The 21,786-nt window shown below is 31.2% G+C and overlaps 1 protein-coding gene across 3 annotated transcripts in view; it reads left to right on the top strand.

Annotated features, from left to right (window-relative positions):
- The window catches only part of LOC127719884 (uncharacterized), an 82,864-nt gene that overhangs the window by 17,392 nt on the left and 43,686 nt on the right, over window positions 1-21,786 (top strand). For 2 of the 3 annotated variants that reach the window (XM_052226237.1, XM_052226236.1), the window contains exons 1-5: window positions 13,409-13,710; window positions 16,035-17,730; window positions 19,157-19,289; window positions 19,763-19,899; window positions 21,470-21,695. In XM_052226237.1, coding sequence (XP_052082197.1) covers window positions 16,142-17,730; window positions 19,157-19,289; window positions 19,763-19,899; window positions 21,470-21,695 — 2,085 coding nt within the window. In that variant the 5' untranslated portion in view covers window positions 13,409-13,710; window positions 16,035-16,141. Of the gene's footprint in view, window positions 1-11,175; window positions 11,232-13,408; window positions 13,711-16,034; window positions 17,731-19,156; window positions 19,290-19,762; window positions 19,900-21,469; window positions 21,696-21,786 lie in introns of those variants that run through there. The other variant, XM_052226234.1, reaches the window with a different exon arrangement.

The raw sequence follows: 21,786 nt of genomic DNA, 5'->3' as shown, positions 1-21,786 counted from the left end.
CATCAAATTTCACAAATGTTTTCAAGCTTAAAAAGGCTGTCTATGAAACTTATTATCACAAAACATTAGTAAAAGTGAATGAATTAGTTCAAATGATTTTTATATATCAATTTAACATTGATGATGGATCAATTTAAAAAATCAATTTCTCTTAATTACAAGTTGACAGTATTTTGTCATTTAAATAATCATTATTTGAATCGGTTCATGGAATTCCATTGATAGAAAATGGAGCATGTATATTTATATTGATAGTAGTGAAGTTAATGTATATTACAATGTTAAAGTATTGACAGTATTTTGTTGTAGAAAATCAAATTTGTTATTCTTGTAAATTTACTCGGTACAATAGTCTTACTGTACAACCTTCTGATGCTGCTAATGATGTTTGTTCATAGTTTTGTTTTCAACCAAAATGTTTCATGTTACAATAGTTTAAAAGAGTAAGCATCATTATCAATGACAGACCCATCATGATAGACAACTTCTGCAACCCCTCTGATTCTTCTGTCAATTACAGTATTGACAAAATAAGACTTGAATCATATTACTTCTAGATTACTTGTTTTAAAATTGAGAATGGAAATGGGAAATGTGTCAAAGAGACAACAACCAGACCAAAGAGTAAAAAACAGCCGAAGGCCACCAATGGGTCTTCAACACATCGAGAAAATCCCGTACCCGGAGGCAGGCTTCAGCTGGCCCCTTTACAAAAATGTGTACTAGTTCAATGAAAATGGACGTCACACTAAACTCCAACACATATAAATGAACTAAAATTAAAAAACATACAAGACTAACAAAGGCCAGAGGCTCCTGACTTGGGCAGGCACAAAAATGCGGCGGGGTTAAACATGTTTTTTGAGATCTCAACCCTCCCCCTATACCTCTAGCCAATGTAGAATAAACAAACACACAGCACAGTAAAAACCTTTTATGGGTATTTTAACTTTCAAATCTTTTTACACAGTAAGTATTCCAGTAACAATTTCTTTCATGGAAAATATCAGGTTTCTTCGAATGGTAATTAAATATTTGATGTTATTTACCATTCTATGTTCTACTGTAATGAGGTAAAGAGAATGAAAGTATTGACAATTGATGATTGTGAGAATTTAATCTTTTTCTTTGTGTTTGTGATAAACCATGTTCAGGTCTTTGTAATTTATTTGTTCTGTTGATTTTCTACATCTGATTTTCTGTATATATTTCAACACTGAATTGAATGCTCATTTGCAGTGGCGGATCATGGGGGTTGTTCTGGTGGTTGGAACCCCCCTTTTTTTGACGATCAGTGCTTTTGATTGGGGACAGATGGTTGGAACTCCCCATTTATCCTGGGTTGGAACCCCCCCTTTTATAAATGGCTGGATCCGCCCCTGATTTGAATGTATGAATAACTTATGCAGCCTTGTTCTATGCTGAAATTGTAAAATTGCATGTTTCAATGGTACTCCCTATATTATAACATTTCAGAATCGCTTGGCAAACAATGCAACAAGACAGGACACACCATTCATATTTAGAGACCTAGAAATATCAGTTGCCACTCTTTTCTATTTAATTACTTCCTATATTTTACTATGTAACATATTAAATGCTACCCTAAGTAGTGAATATAAACCTAGTTTATGGGACAAATTGAAGTGTATATCTATATTTTATTATGTATCACCCCATAAAATTGAGGGAGTAATATTATTATGCGAAATGCAATAGAGACTCAATATTGAAGCCATTTAAAGGTCTTAGCAGGTTTATAATTTAAACAAGGTGGGGTAATACCTATAAATTTTACATATATATCTGATATGAAATATTATCATCTTGAACTGGATGTATATTGGTTTTCAATGATAGCAACCTGAAGATTTCTCTCTTTTATTTGAAGAGCATTTTGGTTGTTTAGTTACATTTTGAAGAAATATATATACGGTACATAGTTATATAGTTAAAGGAGAATGTTTATATATTTTAGAATACAGTGTTTTTGTTAAGCATTCACATTTTGTTATCAAATCTATCACATTTTTGGTAGTGCCTGCATATATTTACCTGAATTTTTGTATTGTTGACCTACTGTTGATAAGAAGCAGCCTTAGTGGACTTCATAAAAAGTGTAGGAGAATTAGAATTGAGGTATATATTAGTGATGCAATCTGTGCAATGTCTAAGAGGACATAAGGTCTTTAAAATTAGATAATTGTATGTTCCCTTTGTCACGTTTAAGTTACCCTGCGTTTAGACAAGTTGTGAGATATGTTGTACAGAATAGTTAATGACATAAAAGTGGCTGTAATTTTAGATCCTTTCAAATGCAGAAACAGCTCAGTATAATGCAATACAAGGGGAACTCTATCTGTATATTGAAAAATTAATACACAGCTATTTAATTTTTTATTTTTATTTCATGCCTGATGAACAATTCGTATTACATGGAAAAATGTTCTTTAAGATCAATTTACTACATAACAATTCTGGCTTTTTGTTTGGGGAAATCTAAGCCTAATAAAATACTATTGACAAAAATGCAGAACTCCAAGGTAAATTCAAAAAGGGGAAGTCCAAAAAAATCAAACCTTAGACTTTATCAACCAATGATATGAATGGAAAACAACTGTTATAGTCCTGTCTTGGTACAAGCATTATCTGAAGAAAATTGTGGGCTAAACCTGGTTTTATAGCTGAAGCTAAACCTCCCACTTGTATGATAGTGTTATATTTTTGTTATGCCTGCATTTATTGACTTTTTTATGTGCAGTCACAGGTGACTTAAAGATGGATTTTGTGGAAACATTTTGGTTGACCAACTCTGACTAATATGGACCATGACCACATAACTTGCTAACTGCTGTGTGGCAATTGAATTGTATCTACTGCTAGACATTCTTGATCGATTCTACAGATACAATATTATTCTGAATACAGGCTTCTGTGGATTCATTTATTTTGGTGGTTAACAATTTTCGTGGAATGAAGATAAATTGTAGTTTAGTGGATATTTGATTTCACGGTTTTGCCGAAGTCTGCGTATATGACAATAGAAAATTTGTACTTTGTTGAAAAGTTAAATTTGTAGTTTGCATTTATCTATGAAATCAATGAAAATTGGTATCCAATGAATAATAATGAATCCACAATAACTAAACATAGATTTTTCTGAAAAGTCGGTAAAAGTAGCTTCAGTTATATGATTTCAATAGGCTAGGAAATAAAGTTCAGTACAGTTAAATAAATGATAGACGATATCAAATATCAAGTAAAAAAATACATTTAATAATGATTTTGACAATTCTCAGTGTCTTGGATACAGCCCTTTCAGAATACCAACAGTACAACATATATTTACAATTGGATTTAACGGAGACACTTACAAGTTTACCACAATGCCATGTTTGTACAAAAGACACTAAGGATGTTACATAATGTACTATCTACTTTAAACTTCCAGCTAATCCACTTGTGTAGTGACCACACTTCTCTCCTAGCAAAATTTAATAAGCTTAATTTAGATAAATCTTTAGTATCTATAGCCAGAAAAGATTGGAAAAGTTGTTTAAAGATCCTAATTATCGCAGCTCTTTAAGATTTGAATTATAAGACGAGTTAGTTATCATGTTAAGAGATTATAACGGAAATTTAAAATTGGTTTTGGATATTAAGTATGATTGTCAACACTGATTTCAGATATCTTCTTGAATAGAATCAATATAGAGAACATTATGAAATTGTTAAAGTTTATAGTCAGCAATTTTAAACAACGACTTCAAACATTGCATTGTTTTTAACTCTTTACCAGAGTTATAGTTTTATAGCATGATAAATTTTAAGTACAAGAATCTGTGTTAACAGAAACCATTTGTTGTATTTCAGATTTTTTACATAAATAAAGATATTTTTGCTGAATGAGTGATTCAGACTCAATGGATCAACATGCATAGCTGTCTTTGTTTTGCTGGGATGTACTTTATAGTGTGGATTTTTTATGCCCCCGCCGTAGCAGTGGGGGCATTAAGTTTTAACCTTGTACGTCCCAAAATTGGTTTCCGTTCTCTAACTTAAGTTTGCCTCAACCAAATGTTATGAGACTTACACACAATGCTTATTACCACAAAACTCAGATCAATTTCAAATTTGGGTACATCACTTTTACCGTTCTTCAGTTATGTCCCTTTATAACTATATGATATGCAAGCGGGGGCATCATCTGTGTCCATATGTGGACACTATCCACATTTATTTTTAGAAAAGGTACTGTTTAAATTAGTCTTGAAATTTTTTTTTTGATCAGAATGAGGTACATGACATACATTAACCCACCCTTATTTGATGAAACTTTATTAAAAGTTCTAAGCTATGAAGTTTAACTCCAGTGTACTTCTATTTCATCTCATCTTTTTTCTAACCATCTGTACTTTAAATCTTTGTAAGTTATCTCAGAAAATAAACTTTCTTATTGTCAATTATTGAATTTAAATTGCATATATTGTCTCTGGTTTCTTGGTGAAAAAACAATTGGCAATTGTTTGATAGGTTTATATTTAAAGTGAATTGACAATGGATTACATCAATACTCGTACAAAGATATATTGAATTTCAAATTTCATTTGCAATAGGTTATATATCCTACATGATAAAACAAAATGAATGCATTGTTCGGAAATTAAATATATTTGATGTATATTCAAATAATTTAGCTGTCATTGAAATTATATTGTCTCTCCTTTGTCCTGTTCATATATCTGTCACAATACATCAAAAAATGCTTAAATATAACCCTAAAACTTTGAATATGGCATAGCACCAATTGGTGAATTTAAAAGATTTAATTCAGTAGGGCATTTGGACTTTTGCTGTTTGAAAATCTATGAGTCCTTAATACATTTTCATCAGTTCAGTTCTTGAATTGTATCAAAAATCAACTCACTTGTGTCAGACATTTGAACTGACATAAGGCAAATATTTCAAATTTTATTGGTCAAATGATACAGACTGACACATTTAAAAAACTCTGTGCCATGACCAGCATAGATGGCATCAGTTGAATAACATTACTCTAGATATTTACAGTGGTTTGTATTTGATTGGAAGAGAATATAATACAACAACCAATAAAACAGTAATCCAACTTAACACAAATTATTATCACTGTATTGTATCTAGTGTACCCATACCATATTGTATATCTAGTGTACCCATACCATATTGTATATCTAGTGTACCCATACCATATTGTATATCTAGTGTACCCATACCATATTGTATATCTAGTGTACCCATACCATATTGTATATCTAGTGTACCCATACCATATTGTATATCTAGTGTACCCATACCATATTGTATATCTAGTGTACCCATACCATATTGTATATCTAGTGTACCCATACCATATTGTATATCTAGTGTACCCATACCATATTGTATATCTAGTGTACCCATACCATATTGTATATCTAGTGTACCCATACCATATTGTATATCTAGTGTACCCATACCATATTGTATATCTAGTGTACCCATACCATATTGTATATCTAGTGTACCCATACCATATTGTATATCTAGTGTACCCATACCATATTGTATATCTAGTGTACCCATACCATATTGTATATCTAGTGTACCCATACCATATTGTATATCTAGTGTACCCATACCATATTGTATATCTAGTGTACCCATACCATATTGTATATCTAGTGTACCCATACCATATTGTATCTAGTGTACCCATACCATATTGTATCTAGTGTACCCATACCATATTGTATCTAGTGTACCCATACCATATTGTATCTAGTGTACCCATACCATATTGTATATCTAGTGTACCCATACCATATTGTATCTAGTGTACCCATACCATATTGTATATCTAGTGTACCCATACCATATTGTATCTAGTGTACCCATACCATATTGTATCTAGTGTACCCATACCATATTGTATATCTAGTGTACCCATACCATATTGTATATCTAGTGTACCCATACCATATTGTATCTAGTGTACCCATACCATATTGTATATCTAGTGTACCCATACCATATTGTATATCTAGTGTACCCATACCATATTGTATCTAGTGTACCCATACCATATTGTATCTAGTGTACCCATACCATATTGTATATCTAGTGTACCCATACCATATTGTATATCTAGTGTACCCATACCATATTGTATCTAGTGTACCCATACCATATTGTATATCTAGTGTACCCATACCATATTGTATCTAGTGTACCCATACCATATTGTATATCTAGTGTACCCATACCATATTGTATATCTAGTGTACCCATACCATATTGTATATCTAGTGTACCCATACCATATTGTATATCTAGTGTACCCATACCATATTGTATATCTAGTGTACCCATACCATATTGTATCTAGTGTACCCATACCATATTGTATCTAGTGTACCCATACCATATTGTATATCTAGTGTACCCATACCATATTGTATCTAGTGTACCCATACCATATTGCTAACTAATATACCTCAGACATGAGCAAGGATGAACATAATTGATATAGGGACAACACTCCAATTTATTTGATTGATTGATTTTTAAAGCCACTTTCAGTACTATTGGCTATTTCATGGTGGTCAGTTTTCATTGGTGCAGAAAGCTGAAGTGCCAGAAGATTACCATCGACCTTCTGCAGGAAAACTGACAATCCTAGTAAATTAAGATTGGGGTTCGAACTCACAACTTCAGCAGGCCTCTACAATAACTTTTTTTTCAACTTGCCCAATAGGACAAGTACACATCAAAACTTACTTGTCCGAATGAAATTGTAACTTGTCCAAAAAAAAAAAACCTTAATATTAACCTTTTTGGCATTTTAAGTTGATTCAATGAACATAAGAATAGAATTTGATTTATATCTCTTGATATCCTTTTCAAAAATATGAGTCGAGAACAACTGAATCAAGTCATGTCACAGGATTTAGGTTCTAGTTTTCATCAATGCCAAAGTCTCATCAGACTCTGCACATGAGGCACAGTTTGGTAGGCCTGTCAGTCTACACTCATTTGGTTTGTATCCTGGTCTTTCATGTTGGTAAAATATTGATTATTATGATTAATGTCTTACAACAAACAGCTTTGTTTTTAATATATTAAAATGTTTATTCAAAGGCAATCAAGTATTGTTTTGTCTACATATGATCAAATATGATTCTGTGAATTTTATGGTCAATAATTTCTTCATTTTTTATTTTAAAAAATATTTTTGTTAAATAAAATTTATCATATTTATTATAAGCAACAGAAAAAGGTAGGGAAATGTATGGAACGCCATAGCTGTCTTATGTGTCTTTTTTATTATAATAAGGTGTTTTTTTATTATACGAAGGTGCCTTTCTATTATACGAAGGTGCTTTTCTATTATACGAAGGTGCTTTTCTATTATACGAAGGTGGTTTTTTATTATACGAAGGTGGTTTTCTATTATACGATGGTGGTTTTCTATTATACGAAGGTGGTTTTCTATTATACGAAGGTGGTTTTCTATTATACGAAGGTGGTTTTCTATTATACGATGGTGGTTTTCTTTTATACGAAGGTGGTTTTTTATTATACGAAGGTGGTTTTCTATTATACGATGGTGGTTTTCTATTATACGAAGGTGGTTTTCTATTATACGATGGTGGTTTTCTATTATACGAAGGTGGTTTTCTATTATACGATGGTTGTTTTCTATTATACGAAGGGTGTTTTCCATTATACGAAGGTGCTTTTCTATCATGTGGATGAGCTTTTCTATTATGTGGATGAGCTTTTCTATTATGTGGATGAGCTTTTCTGTTATGTGGATGAGCTTTTCTATTATGTGGATGTGGTTCCCGTGATTAACCGGAAGTGTGGCGTGTCACATGATTTGAAAACAGGGACGGGTCAATTGCTAATAAAATATGGAAAAATCTTAAATCAAGAAAATCAATTAAGTCTTTAAAAGTTTTTATGGACTATTATATTTGAAATAAAACAATCAATTAATCATAATTGATAAGTGAATTTATCAATATATCGGAATTCGTCCACCTGTTGACCCTGCATTGTTTTCGGCGATATATCCGGGTTGCACTAACGACAGGACAATTGCCCGGATTGGGACAGGATATATTGACCGGATGAGATATAAATAGTCAGAACTTTTTGTTATTTGATAGATTATTTCAATATTTGAAGACCTTAGAGATACATAACTATATTTTATGAAAATCTAACAATAAAGTTGAAATGAACGACAAAAAGTGTCAATATAGCTTTTGTTTAACAACATTTTAAAATAAAACTAAGAAATCTGTTATGCGATATTAATCAATATAATTATTATATATGAAAATGTAAACTTTATAGTAACAAAAAATGTTTTTTGACCAAAAAAATTGACCTCAACAGTTTTCAAAATCGCCCAAAAAAAGCTTTTAATGTTTTGAACTGATCGACAAAAATTGCTTGGTAATTGTTTTTACAACTAAACAAATTCTGACATATTATTTTAACCGTGACCAGAACTTTATTTTAACAGAAACACTGGGCTATACTATGAATAGGGTAAACGGACAGAAAGTCACAGGAAAAAAAGTCACAGGACATAAAGTCACAAATTGGATAGGACAAAAAGTCACAGGACAAAAAGTCACAAATAATTTATTGACAATTGTTTGAATATATAAGAGAAAGATCTTCAAATAATTTCTTTTTTACATTTATTTATTTTTAAGTTCAGGAAATTGTTCATAAGCCTTGATAAATGAAAAATTATTAAATTTTAATCATGCAAATAATATATTTCTTGGCACCATGAAGCCATTTAAGTGCCAAACCACTTTGACATTTTGTTATCATAACAATTATTTGATCATCATTGATATTTATTGAATAAATTTTAATTACAAAGTTGCTTCATATATTATAGTTCAATAAAAAATAAAAAAATTATTTTTAAAATTAGTGTTTTCTTGTTCAGAGAAAAATAATCTCAAAACTGAATTGTGACTTTTTGTCCTGTGACTTTTCGTCTGTGACTTTTTGTCCTGTGACTTTCTGTCCTACATTCTACTATAAATAGTATTCAATCAGGAACAAAAATAGTCATTTAACATGTCAAAAAAAGAAATCAGAAAGCAACTTTTCCATATAAAAAATATGTAGCCAGTAGAATTTTGTCTCGTGGAAAACTGATTTTATATCTGTTTTAATTTAATTATGTTTAATTTTTGATTGACCTAGAATTACATTATTTGTGGAACCTTTGCATTAATTTCCTAAATGAACGTAATTAATGTATAGTGTTGTAGAAATCACTATTTTGCTGCCATGAAATATTGAATATGAATCTGTCATTATTTGTAGTTTTTTAAAGACTTAATATCACAGACCCTGATTAAAAACAATGTGTATCATAAGTACAGTAAAATGCTCTGCTGAACTGTAGAATTTTAATGTTCTGTTTCATAGACCACAGAAGTACTGCAACATCCTTATCTTTACTCTTTCCTATCGGGTAGTGAAACTCGAGTTTGAAATTAGAAAGATTTAAAATTGTAGACAAGTTTTATCTGATCTTTTGTGGGTTTATGTTTCAGTGCAGAGCTATGTGTGCTGTTATTTTCTTTTCATTTGTCTTTTTTTTCCTCTGTGTTACACGACCTTGTACTTTTTGTATTGCCCCTTGACACCTCCTGCTTCTGTTTAAACCTTTACCACTAATATCTCATCTGGTTTAAATAAAATAGTGTCTCATTCCCGGAATTTGTTATACAGGAATACATTTTAATATCAGTTTTTTTATAAGCATATAAACTGCTTGGTCTCTTCACACAACTTATGTTTAGGACGAAATGCATCAATAGGTACATACATGTACCAGGTCACGGATATATAAGTACACGTTATGTGCTTTTGACCTCCACAAAAATTCTTAAACATTCATAGATGTGCAAAGAATATTTTTGTCGTTGGGTTGTTGTCTCATATGTGTATATATGTCTCTGATTTAAGATTTTTCCATATTTTATTAGCAATTGACCCGTCCCTGTTTTCAAATCATGTGACACGCCACACTTCCGGTTAATCATGGGAACATCCACATAATAGAAAAGCTCATCCACATAATAGAAAAGCTCATTCACATAATAGAAAAGCTCATCCACATGATAGAAAAGCACCTTCGTATAATAGAAAAGCACCTTCGTATAATAGAAAACCACCATCGTATTATAGAAAACCACCACCGTATAATAGAAAACTACCTTCGTATAATAGAAAACCACCTTCGTATAATAGAAAACCACCATCGTATAATAGAAAACCACCTTCGTATAATAAAAAACCACCTTCGTATAAAAGAAAACCACCATCGTATAATAGAAAACCACCTTCGTATAATAAAAAACCACCTTCGTATAATAGAAAAGCACCTTCGTATAATAGAAAAGCACCTTCGTATAATAGATAAGCACCTTCGTATAATAAAAAAAACACCTTATTATAATAAAAAAGACACATAAGACAGCTATGGCGTTCCATAGAAATGAGGTACTGGTTGGCTTGGTCCCGAAATGTCTCCTACGGTGCCATACTGCCACGGTCTATTAAACATGGAAGGATTGGTTTCTGTGCCGGTGCCGAACTGTCTTGTTACCTTATCTACAAAGCGCATTCTTGATTTCATCTAAGACTGGTTTCCGAGAATATTACGCGTTTTATCTGTTATAAAGTAACTGTCAAAGAACCAGTTTTAAATTATCAATTTCAAGTAAACATGGTAAACATGTCAAATTAATATTTGTTTTTATCTTTTCTTGTTTTTTGTTTATTACTCAATACTTTGTTCATCAAAGTTGGATTTAATTTATTTTCTACAAAATGGTTCGGACAACCTTGATCTAGCTTTTACTTGTCCGACCTTTTTTTCCTCTGGTACCGGACAATCGGACAAGCGTTATTGTCGAGCCCTGTTCAGTTTTGGTATTTGAATCTTTGAGAAACTACAAAGAAAAAGGGGTTCCACTTTTCTTGTTCGACAGGTTAACTATAGAAGAGATTCAGTCACATGGGATAATCACAATATGAATTCCATTAAATTTTCAGTGGCAATTGCATGTGTAATATGTATAACTAAAGTGTACTATTTTTATTTTGCAGATATAACAAAATGATCATCCACAAAAAAATGTACAGCATTGAATACAAAATACCAGGTATGTTTCTGTAGACATGGTAGAGCTGGTAAATAATAAATATATATGGTAGAAAAATGTTCAAAACTGATGCATTCATACACAAAAGAGATATTTTGTAGGTAAATACAATCAACCCTGCTATAAAGGTCACCTTTATTCAGCAAAAACCTGTCTTGTCAGGCACCCTCTTCTTGTCCCAAGTGTGACCTTTATATACCTGTTTGAGTGTTATATCAAAATAATTCCATACCCTGATGTAATTTTCAAAAGGCAAGTAACACTAAATTATTTGGTTTATGTTATCTAGAAGTTTTAAAATTCAAATGATATGTGTTCTTTTCAGAACTGAGAGAGCCCTAGTTTAAAGATACCTTTGTTTCTTAACCACTTGGAAAAATTTACAAAAAATTTGGAAAACGTGCAAAAATAAGATAGCTATAAAGAAGCCATTATTTAGCAGCTGCATGGATTGTGTATATAAAAATAATGAGAGTGGTATGATTGCCAATGAGACATCTATCCACCAAAGTCCAAATAATGTTGATGTAAGTAATTATAGGTCACTGTACCACCTTTAACAATGAGCAAAACCTTTATGTAAAATGTGTCTTTTAAGCATGTCTAAAAGGGAATGTTGGTTGTGGGTAGACAAAAATCGTTTGCTTTAACTACTAGAAGCTCTTAGAGGAACTCTTTGAGAAAATTATACCAAAATCATTTTGTATGACAAATTGGATTAAAAAAAATGGATTTTTTTAAAGAACAAATAAAATTGCAACAAAATTATAAATCAAAAATAATTTCTTTGGCATTGCAGTTGGGTTCTGTATAGCTCAGAAATCATGAGCCTTGCACAATTTTTTGACAAATAACAAAAAAGCTTTAGTCCAATAGTGAAAAAATCTTAATCTAAAATATGAAAACTTTTTAATACCAAATTAAAGTACAATTTTGGCCCTTTTTGGTCCTTATAGGTCCAAAATTGTAAATGATACCACAAATCTTACTGAAAAATAAAGGCTCAGATTTTAATTAGGAATAAAACAAAAATTGCATCAATATCAATCTAAGATTTCTAATTTGACCCCTTACATTTGTAGCCCCCAAGGGTGACTGGGGAATAGAAGTATGGTCACCATTGGTCTTCCTCCCACCGGCAGTAAAACCCTTGTCAAAGTGGGGTGTCCGTTTGGCTGTGTGGGATGTACAAATTTGCAGCCACGTCCGGTCAGAATGGGGACGTTAAATCCGATGCCTCGTGTAAAGAGAGTGCCACGCTCTTTGCACGTTAAGAACCCTTGTAACAACTCTTTGAGGGGTCCGTAGGTGACCTGTTGCAAGGCTAAATGTCTGTCCCTATCCAATATACCCTCATTTCCCGTGGCAGTCCAAATTTCTCAGACCTTGGTCCCGGTCGACTCTATTACAGAACCTACCTATTTTATTAATTATTAATTTGTTCTTGTCCTGAATATGCATGAAATATTTGCCACTGGACGTTAAGCAACCAACAATCAATCAATCAACCTTACATTTGTAATTCTTGAGAATTAATGAATACTCTGTATATGACTCCTTGGACTTTTTTTCGTGAGATGAACAACACAGGCAATTAACATGGACATACCATTATACCAACTCAAACATTTATAGTCATGAAATGCGTAACACAATGTTCATGGACATTACTTTGTGTTTGATTGTATTTTATTGGTCAGACTGTTTATAAATTAATCTGAACAATTCTATAGCTTTTGACCAACTCGGTTAAATGTTAAAGGAGCTGTGTCATTATATGGTAATAAATCGACAATGCCAATATTTTTTGAAACTCTATGATGGTTTAAATAGATTGTTAATGCTACAGTCGTTTTAAATTTCAATTAGTATATTAATTTACCATTAAATCTTTTATGCAAATGATATGTAGAATTTGACATCGGTTGCCGACATACGGAAGGTTATCTGTTAGATGAGTGACAAAATTATCGTGCCTGTTGAAAAGTACTATTTAAATTTCATGAGGCATGGTTTGATATGATTTTTGATCTAACTGTAAAATATTTCACAGGTCTAGTCATGTCAGTATGTAAGGCATTAGTACTATTTTTCGATATTTAAACGGATGATCAGATTATTCAACATATCTACATTGAAAGCAAATTAGCTACATGTGATTTTACAATTTTGGGGATTAGTTAATCTTTTGGATTTAATATTTTACCTTGAGGAAATAGTAATTATGGTTAATTTATTTAAACCTGGAATACACATAATGATTTAGAAAATATTTTATATAGGATTTATATTCAGGTGGAGTTAAATACAAGATTTGATTTCTGACGATGAGGCATTTTTTGTTTTATGCTGCTAAGTAAAATCTTTTAATATTGAATTCATGGATTTATAGGTAAACAAAAGTCATTCTAATGAAAGAAAGTTTGATGGAAATTCGGCAAATTCAGTTTGGATTTTATAATCACTCGGATTTTGACAGGTAAGTGGAAATTCAAAGACACTTTTATACGTTATTTAAAAATTTAAACTGACAATAATAGAACTATGTATACCAAGTGACTTTGTTGTTTAATATGCGATAAGATTTTAAAGAAATTTTCACTTTAAGAAAAACACTGTTTTGTTCAAAATTTGAAAGAGAATAAAAACAGTAAAAGTGTATGTGTTTAAAGTTTTCACAGATGAGTAAACAGTTTGTTTCGTAGGACAAACTATGGAATTGTTTTAGCACAGGACGCTGAGTGTCGTTTACATAGACTGGTATTGTTCTAAAGTTATTGACTAATGTTTGTGAAAGGAGAACACACCATTATTTACTTAGGTAAAAATCAATGTTTCATTGAAAGTTATTTTATTTACATATATTGACTTTTAAAATATTTCATAATTGATAAATTGTTGAAATCGAATAATCAAATTCAATTATAATTGAATGAACATTTTTTATGTGGAATGTACAATAAATTGGTAAGTGACATTATTGTTACGATTTTCAAATGACATATTCACATATCCTTATTCTTAAATTTTGTAAATTGTATTAGGTACTGTAAACCAACTTATTTTTTGTGAGTAGAAAAATAAAGTGAATAATGTAAAATTTTATGTGTATTTCACTGTATAAGTTGTTATTATTCTGATCAAAGTATTAAGAGTAGGTTGAATCTTGTCAGTGGTTGTCAGTCAGTTCATGTCAAAGAACATGCAAAATTACTTTGAGGTGTACGTATGAGACCTAATACAAGTAAAAATTTCTGCCCCTATCCAACAAACCCTTTTTTTTCAATGGCAGTTTGAATATCTCATCTGCATACTGATTGATCCATTGTGCAAGTCTTCTTACTGACTTTGTTGTTATATTGATTTTGTTCTGAATAAGAATAAAATATTTGCCACTGGACATTAAGCAAACAAAAAATCAATAGGTTAATGTTAGTACATTTTTTTTTATTTTTGTAATTGAGAAAATGGCATACCAGATATGTTTATGGGTGTGTGCTGTATTTGACTTCAGACAAAGTTGATTTTTATTTGATACATAAAGTTATGATGGTTTTATGTGATAAACAGGAACCACATTGCAGTTTCAGCCTTCTCGTTCAACCACAAGCACACCAGCCCAGGCTTGTATAAATGCCGTCGGCCTGTAAAAATCATCTCTACAAGCCAATAGAATCTAACTAAAATTTTTAAAATTCAGCTACAGGCCTGTAGATTTAAAAGTTTATCGTGAAGACTGCAGGTTGTTAATTGTAATTAAAAAAATGAAGGAAAATATTTCCCTGATAAGCTTAGACATGGTTAAAGCTTAGAACTTAACAAACATTGTTCACATTACCAGATGAAATTGAGAGATAATGGATTTTGTAAATTGAATCAATAGTTAATTAAACAGTAAGCTTTTCTTTCACCTTCTGTGTAAGCCCAAACAATACTGCATGCAACGCTGTAACAAAAGTTTAGGATTCTTAATGGCAATTTTTCAAATCAATAACAAGAAGATTAGAATTAAAGGTATATAATTCTAATCCTTGTATATTACTTTTTATACTTGTCGGTTAGGAACCGTGGCAGGTAAAAGATTTGAAGTATTTGGTTAAGATAAGGACAACAGGTACACAAAGTCTCAAAAGGTGTTTAAAACAAAATTGGCATTCTTAACGGAACTTTTGACACATTTGTTTCAAGTGCTGATTTGTGCAATTCAAAATCATAGTGAACATAAAACATATGTGTGCTTAGAGAAATTTAAGTTGAATTATTATAGGCCCAGGAATGAGATAATAAAAGTTTGGATTTCTTTACTTTGTTTCATAAGTTTTATATATTATATGGTAAGGTCAGACCAATGGACAAATTCAGAAATAGTGTTGCATCTTATGAAGGAAATGTTCTTTAACATTGTTGATGTCATGAAACATCATTTGTGAGTTGAATTGATTGATTGACTGTTTATAGGAAAAAATTTGGTTTTTGTAGCATTTTATATAATACTCTTTTGTGAAGGACAGTATTCATATTGTTTTTGTACCTTCTGTAAAGTGGCAAATATCCTAGAGACCTTGTCATCCAGATTTTCATTTTCAACATTTTAAAAAACTCTTATGTGCTTTTGCTGTGACAATGACAACTATTATTCTTAAGTAAAAAAGTGATAATTTGCCCTACAGAATTGAAAAATGGCACAAACATTGTTGAAAAACATGCAGATAAAAAATAAGACATCTTTCAGTACAAAGTGTTAATCTTGATTAAAGAGGAGTTTATATTAAGACATTGATTTTTTTTGATTTTTTTTTGCAGGAAACTATGGTGCTAATGAAAAGAGAATTCCTTTATGTCATGAAAATAAGAGAAAAACATGATAACAGTCAACAGAAAAATGTAGTTTAAACTATTAAGATAGGAAAATGTATAATGATGACAGAAGATACCCGTTTCCTGATTTAAAGAAACGTCTTGATGGAGGGAAAACATACATTTCACACAGGAAGGACAGGGATCCAGTCAGTAAATTAAGTCATGGAATACGTCGACTTGAAAATAGAATATATCGTTACGATGTAGAACAAAGGAGATTAATGGAAGCAGAATTTGAAAATGAGGACTTTGTGCGGAAAAAGTTACAATTCACGGATGATGAAGATGAAACAGGGTTGGATTTTACTGACAAAATTGCAGCTTTGAGGTCAATTTTAAAAAGACCTCAAGGTCAAAATGATTACCAAAATGATGAAATAAATGGTGATGCAGATTTTGTTAGTCCCAGATTACTTGGTGTAGATGCTAGAAATAGTAAAAAGAAGAGGAATCTACAGGAAAGACAAGAAGATGGAAATGTAACAAAAAAACAAGTAGATGAAGAATTAGCTAAAATGTCTTATCAAAATTATGAAGCTATGCAACATTTAGAAAAATACTCTGGTCTGTTAACAAGTGTTGGTAATAAAATAAATAGGAAAAAAGATCCTTCACCCAAAACAAAATTAGTGCAAGACAATATGGAATTTGTTTTGAGTGGGAAAGACAATCAGAAATTAACCTCAAATGGATTAGATTCAAAGTTTAAGGATTTGGACCAAGTGCCAGAACGTGATAAAGCTACTACTTGTATATATATTCATAATTATGAATCCTCTCCAAAGTGCCAAAATTGCCATAGTAATTTATTATGTAGGAATTGCCCAGATCATAGCAGATGCCATAACTGTATTCAAAATATGTCCTATTCCAGTCGGCAAGGAAATTTGACTTGTCCAAAATGTTATGCTCCTTTACTTGAAAATGGTGCTTCTTTTGATAACCCTTTGAGTTCTAGTCAAAGGAGTTCAAAGTTCATTCAGAGTAATGTGCCTCATTTTGATCCTTTATGGGACGGAACAAGTTATGATGGTGAAAATCATAGGGGCAAGCATTTGAATAAAGAGAAAAAGAAAAATGACAGAAAAAATGATAAGGATTCTAGTCATGTAGCTCAGAGCAATCTGAAGCAAAGAACATCTAGAAAAAGTAGTGAAAAATCACATAAATCAAAACACACTTTTGATAATGATTTAAAACAATGTGATCCAGGTGTTATGACACTTGATGATTTAAGAGAACCCCCTAAATCTGAAAAGCAGAGATACAATCAGAGAGAAAAATCAAAGTCAAGATATTCATCTGAGGAAAGGAAAACTAAATCTAAAGCTAGGAAAAAATTGGAAGATGAATTTGAAAGTTCTGATTCTTCTCTCAAAGAAAATTTTCCACATGGTAAAAAAATCAAAAGTGATGATTCTTCTAGTCATAAGTCAAAGTTTTCTGATTCTCAAGAAAAGAGATTAAAATCAAAAGTTGAGGAATTGTTTGGACTTCCTACTGGAGTTATTGACATCAAAATCCCCAAGCATTTACAAAATAGTGGCCATGGAATATCTGAGGAGATTCAAAGGGAGAAAATCCAACGTCTAGGACAGATGCCCAATGGATTACTTCCCCTTTCTGATAATGATGGCAGGTAGGTGTTCCGGTATATTCAAATTATTTCCAAACTATATATGAAAAGGTTGCATGTTGCTTATCATGCTTATTAAAGAAACAACTGGAAAATTCTTCCAAATGTTTTATTCAGTACTCTCAATCTTAATACACAGCCAAAGTAGATACTTCAAGCACCTGTATGATACTATCTAGGGCTCATTAAAGCCATTAACAGGCACAGGGAGAATATTTCCAACCAATATTAAAAGCTCCCAAAATGTTATATATAGCCTGTTTGAAATCCATTCATTGAAGAAATCTTACCTGGGGTTCCCTGTGTCTAACTTAACCTGACTTAATAGATAGAAAATATAAACTTAACACCAAACAAATACTTAACTACAATTTTCCTACTTGATTTTCATGAATTTTCTTATGCCATGGTCTTGTAATTTTGCTAAAAAAATGAAAGGAAATATTATGGGATAACTGAAGTGTCAATTTATGTTTATAAATATTTGGTTATACATATTTAGTTTTGTGATTAGATATTACATGTGGTACATGTATTTTAAAAATAGTAAAGCAAACAAACTTTCAGTGGTTTAAATTGTGGAAAATTTAAACATAGTTAATATTAAATGTGGAAAGCAATGACCTTGGGAGAATTTTAATAGTGTGTATTTGCATTATAAGCATGATTAGTATTAAAAGAAAAGTATCGGATGTACATTTTTCACCTAATAAATGTATTTTCTGTATTCAATTTGTCAACAAAACTTTTAGGAAAGTATCTGATATATAACTTCTGTGTTCAGCAATTGAATCATTTGAATTTAGGGGCCTTAAGAGGCAGTACTATATCATGTATATGGTTGAAAGCATTATGTGCTGGCTACTTCAGAATAAGACCCCATCAGGTTCAAGGCTGTCTTGTCATTTTCAAAATAATTGTGTGAATGCAATTAACCAACTCATCTTAGAGTTGCCAATATAATTTACAATTATATTCATTATGTTTGGTCTGTTCATTGTAATCAATGTGGAAGGAACTTCAAGTTCATTTGCTTTTTACTGTTCTGAATATACTTTTCTGATATTGATGATTATAAATAGTAACATACTTGACATATGTGTGAATGATCATCAATGAGACAGAAACCCAACCACAAAAATAACTAACTAAAAATCCAGAGGGCGTTACATACAGTCTCCAATAATACACACTTGTCTATTCAATATTTCAAGCTTTAAATTTGGCACAACCACAAAATCAAATATCCATATAAATGCAATTTTTCTTTAATATACTAATATTAGTACCCACAAAATGAATGAATCCAAAGTATTGCTTATAAAATCCTGTAAACAATAACTGAGCAATCTGTTGTCTAAATTATTGTAATTGCTTAATTATCTGTTTATTTTATTGTTGTGTACAATTTGTTTTGATTTTATTTCAGGCTGTCAGATGGTATTAGTATCGATGGTTCTAATAAATCTTCTGGTTCCCAGTCCTCAACTATCCTGGCTGTAGAGTTACTACGGAAACTGTACAATGTAGACACAACAACCAGGGAAGAGCTGATATTAAAGGTAAGCTGCCAAAGAATAGCAAATATGCCATACAAGTTCAATTGTTTTTTATCCCCCTGCACATTGCACTGAAGGGGATATGTTGAGGCTCTCCATCCACCTGATACACATCAATACTCAGAGACCGATTGACATGACCATTTATTTTAGTATAACAACATTAACACCTGTTGAACTCAAGTCCTCTAAGACTGTTTTATAGAAAGCTCTCATACTGGGTAGGATTGTTATGCAAAAAAATATATTAAGCAAAATAATGTCAATTTCATATGAATTTGAACAACTTCATAAATATGTCAAGTTAGGGCTGTAATATGCACTCATAGATGACATTATCTAAGCTCACATGTTTACCTACATTTGTCTTAAAAATCCAAAGATAATTTGGTGTAACCTAAATAATTAGGACAAGGGGATTACTTTTGTCATTTACATGTAGCGAAGTCTTACAGATTTATCTTATTGTTCTGTAGGCTAAATGTTTTAGAAGATGGTTGGAGAATGTGAGAAGTTCTGCATTGAAGGGTCAAGGGGTCAGCCTAGAGAATGTTAATTCTGTTGAACATGCTCAGTTGTTAGAGACAGCAAACTATGGTGTCTGTTTACAGAGGTAATGTTGTAGATCAGTTAGACAGAAAATCATGATTTAGCCACACAAATGTTGCTATTAGCTCACAAATTTAAATATTAAAATCATTGTAAATTCAGAAATTCATGCATGCATTTATTATTGGTAATTACTGATTACTGGTTAAAATGCAATATCTAATTAATGTGATTGCAAAAATTTTGTAACGGAAAATTACTACAGAAAGTATGAATGCAAGATTTTATTATCGCGACCTGATACCGACACATTTTTAGCATTAATAAAAACATCTAAAGTAAGTTACACGAAAACTGGGTTCTGATTCAAATGGATTATGATTTGCTACAAAACACCAATGATAAACTCAAAATTATTATGATTAGGTGCAAAAAATATTATGAATATGTAACAAAAATTATTTTGAATATGTAACAAAAATTATTTTTAATATGTAAAAAAAGTTTTTATGAATAATTATGTAACAAAAATTATGAATAATTATGTAACAAAAATTATGAATAATTATGTAACAAAAATTATGAATAATTATGTAACAAAAATTATTATGAATAATTATGTAAGAAAGTTATTATGAGTATGTAACAAAAAAATCATGATTAAGCCATTTAAAATATAATAATTAATTTACCAAAAGTATTATGCTATTGTGCCACAAAGGCATCATGATCAGGCAAAAATATAAATACAAATAAAGGCAACATAAAAAGTATTATGAATAAACCTTACAAATAAATTACTGTAGATTGTAGATGGGCTGTCACAAAAGTATCAAGCTTTTAGGTGATCTCTCTCCTTTGTTGAATACTTGCCTAATTGGACTTCGGATATTTTGAAAACAATCAACTAAGTCTGAAAATCAGATTAAAAAAATCAAAATCAGATAAAACTATATAATTATTGATGTCTTTTCTTTGAGCATATCTATAAATTAATTGTATAGATCTGTTTTATTGAATATTTGACAAGAGGCAAGCAACTTATTACCATACTAACTGTATTGTGGTTTGACTGTTAACATAAACTTACGTTGTGAGATTCACTCAAAATTAAAATCTAAAGGACTGTGCCATACCTTTTGAGATTAAACCATTAAGAATAGCTGCTAGTGCAACAAATATATATCTGTCATCAGTAATTATTTATAAATAAACACAGAGAGTAGAAAATGATGTTAAGATTCTGAAGTCTCTACACTTGATTTAAGGGGAAAACCAAAACATACAGAATAAAAATCATATTCTTAGATTCTAATGCAACAATAAACTATACATTATTAGACCTTTATTATAAGGACTTATTCTGAATTAGACCTGATCAGGAAATTTAACCTCAGGTGTTGATGACAAAACTTTCATTGACAAGCACACAAGAAAGCAACAGTTATACATCATGCCCCATGTCATTTGTTACAGGTGTGACAAAAACTGTATAGGTCAATGAGACAGCAATAAACATTAATCAAGAAAAGTGCTTTGATTGCATTTAATTTGATGTATCTAGCTTTAATAGATACACCAGATCTTGAATGCTATTCACCTGTGAATTAAACAACTCATATAACCTTTTACAGGGCAGAAATTTTCAATAGAGAGCACCTTTTAAAACGGATGCTAAAAAAATGGAGACGCAGATGGATTTCCCATGCTGGAGAGAGAGCTGCCTACACTCTCCACAAACAACATACTCTAAGGAAAGGAATGAATGCTTTCAAATGGGCCATTAGTAGGTCTAGGATACAGATAGAAATTTTACAATCTAGAGCAAGAGGTGCTCTCATCAATGCCACATTTATTAAGGTGAGCTTGATTAGGTTAGAGGATACTCTCCAAGTGAAGAGAACTTTGGAAAAAATAATTTTATTTAAACAAATAATAACCATTCCTAGAG

The sequence above is a fragment of the Mytilus californianus genome, unplaced genomic scaffold (assembly GCF_021869535.1).
Source record: "Mytilus californianus isolate M0D057914Y unplaced genomic scaffold, xbMytCali1.0.p SCAF_11, whole genome shotgun sequence".
Lineage (NCBI taxonomy): Eukaryota > Metazoa > Mollusca > Bivalvia > Mytilida > Mytilidae > Mytilus > Mytilus californianus.
The sequence above is the reverse complement of the archived record's forward strand: the minus strand, read 5'-3'. Positions and strand labels throughout refer to the sequence as shown.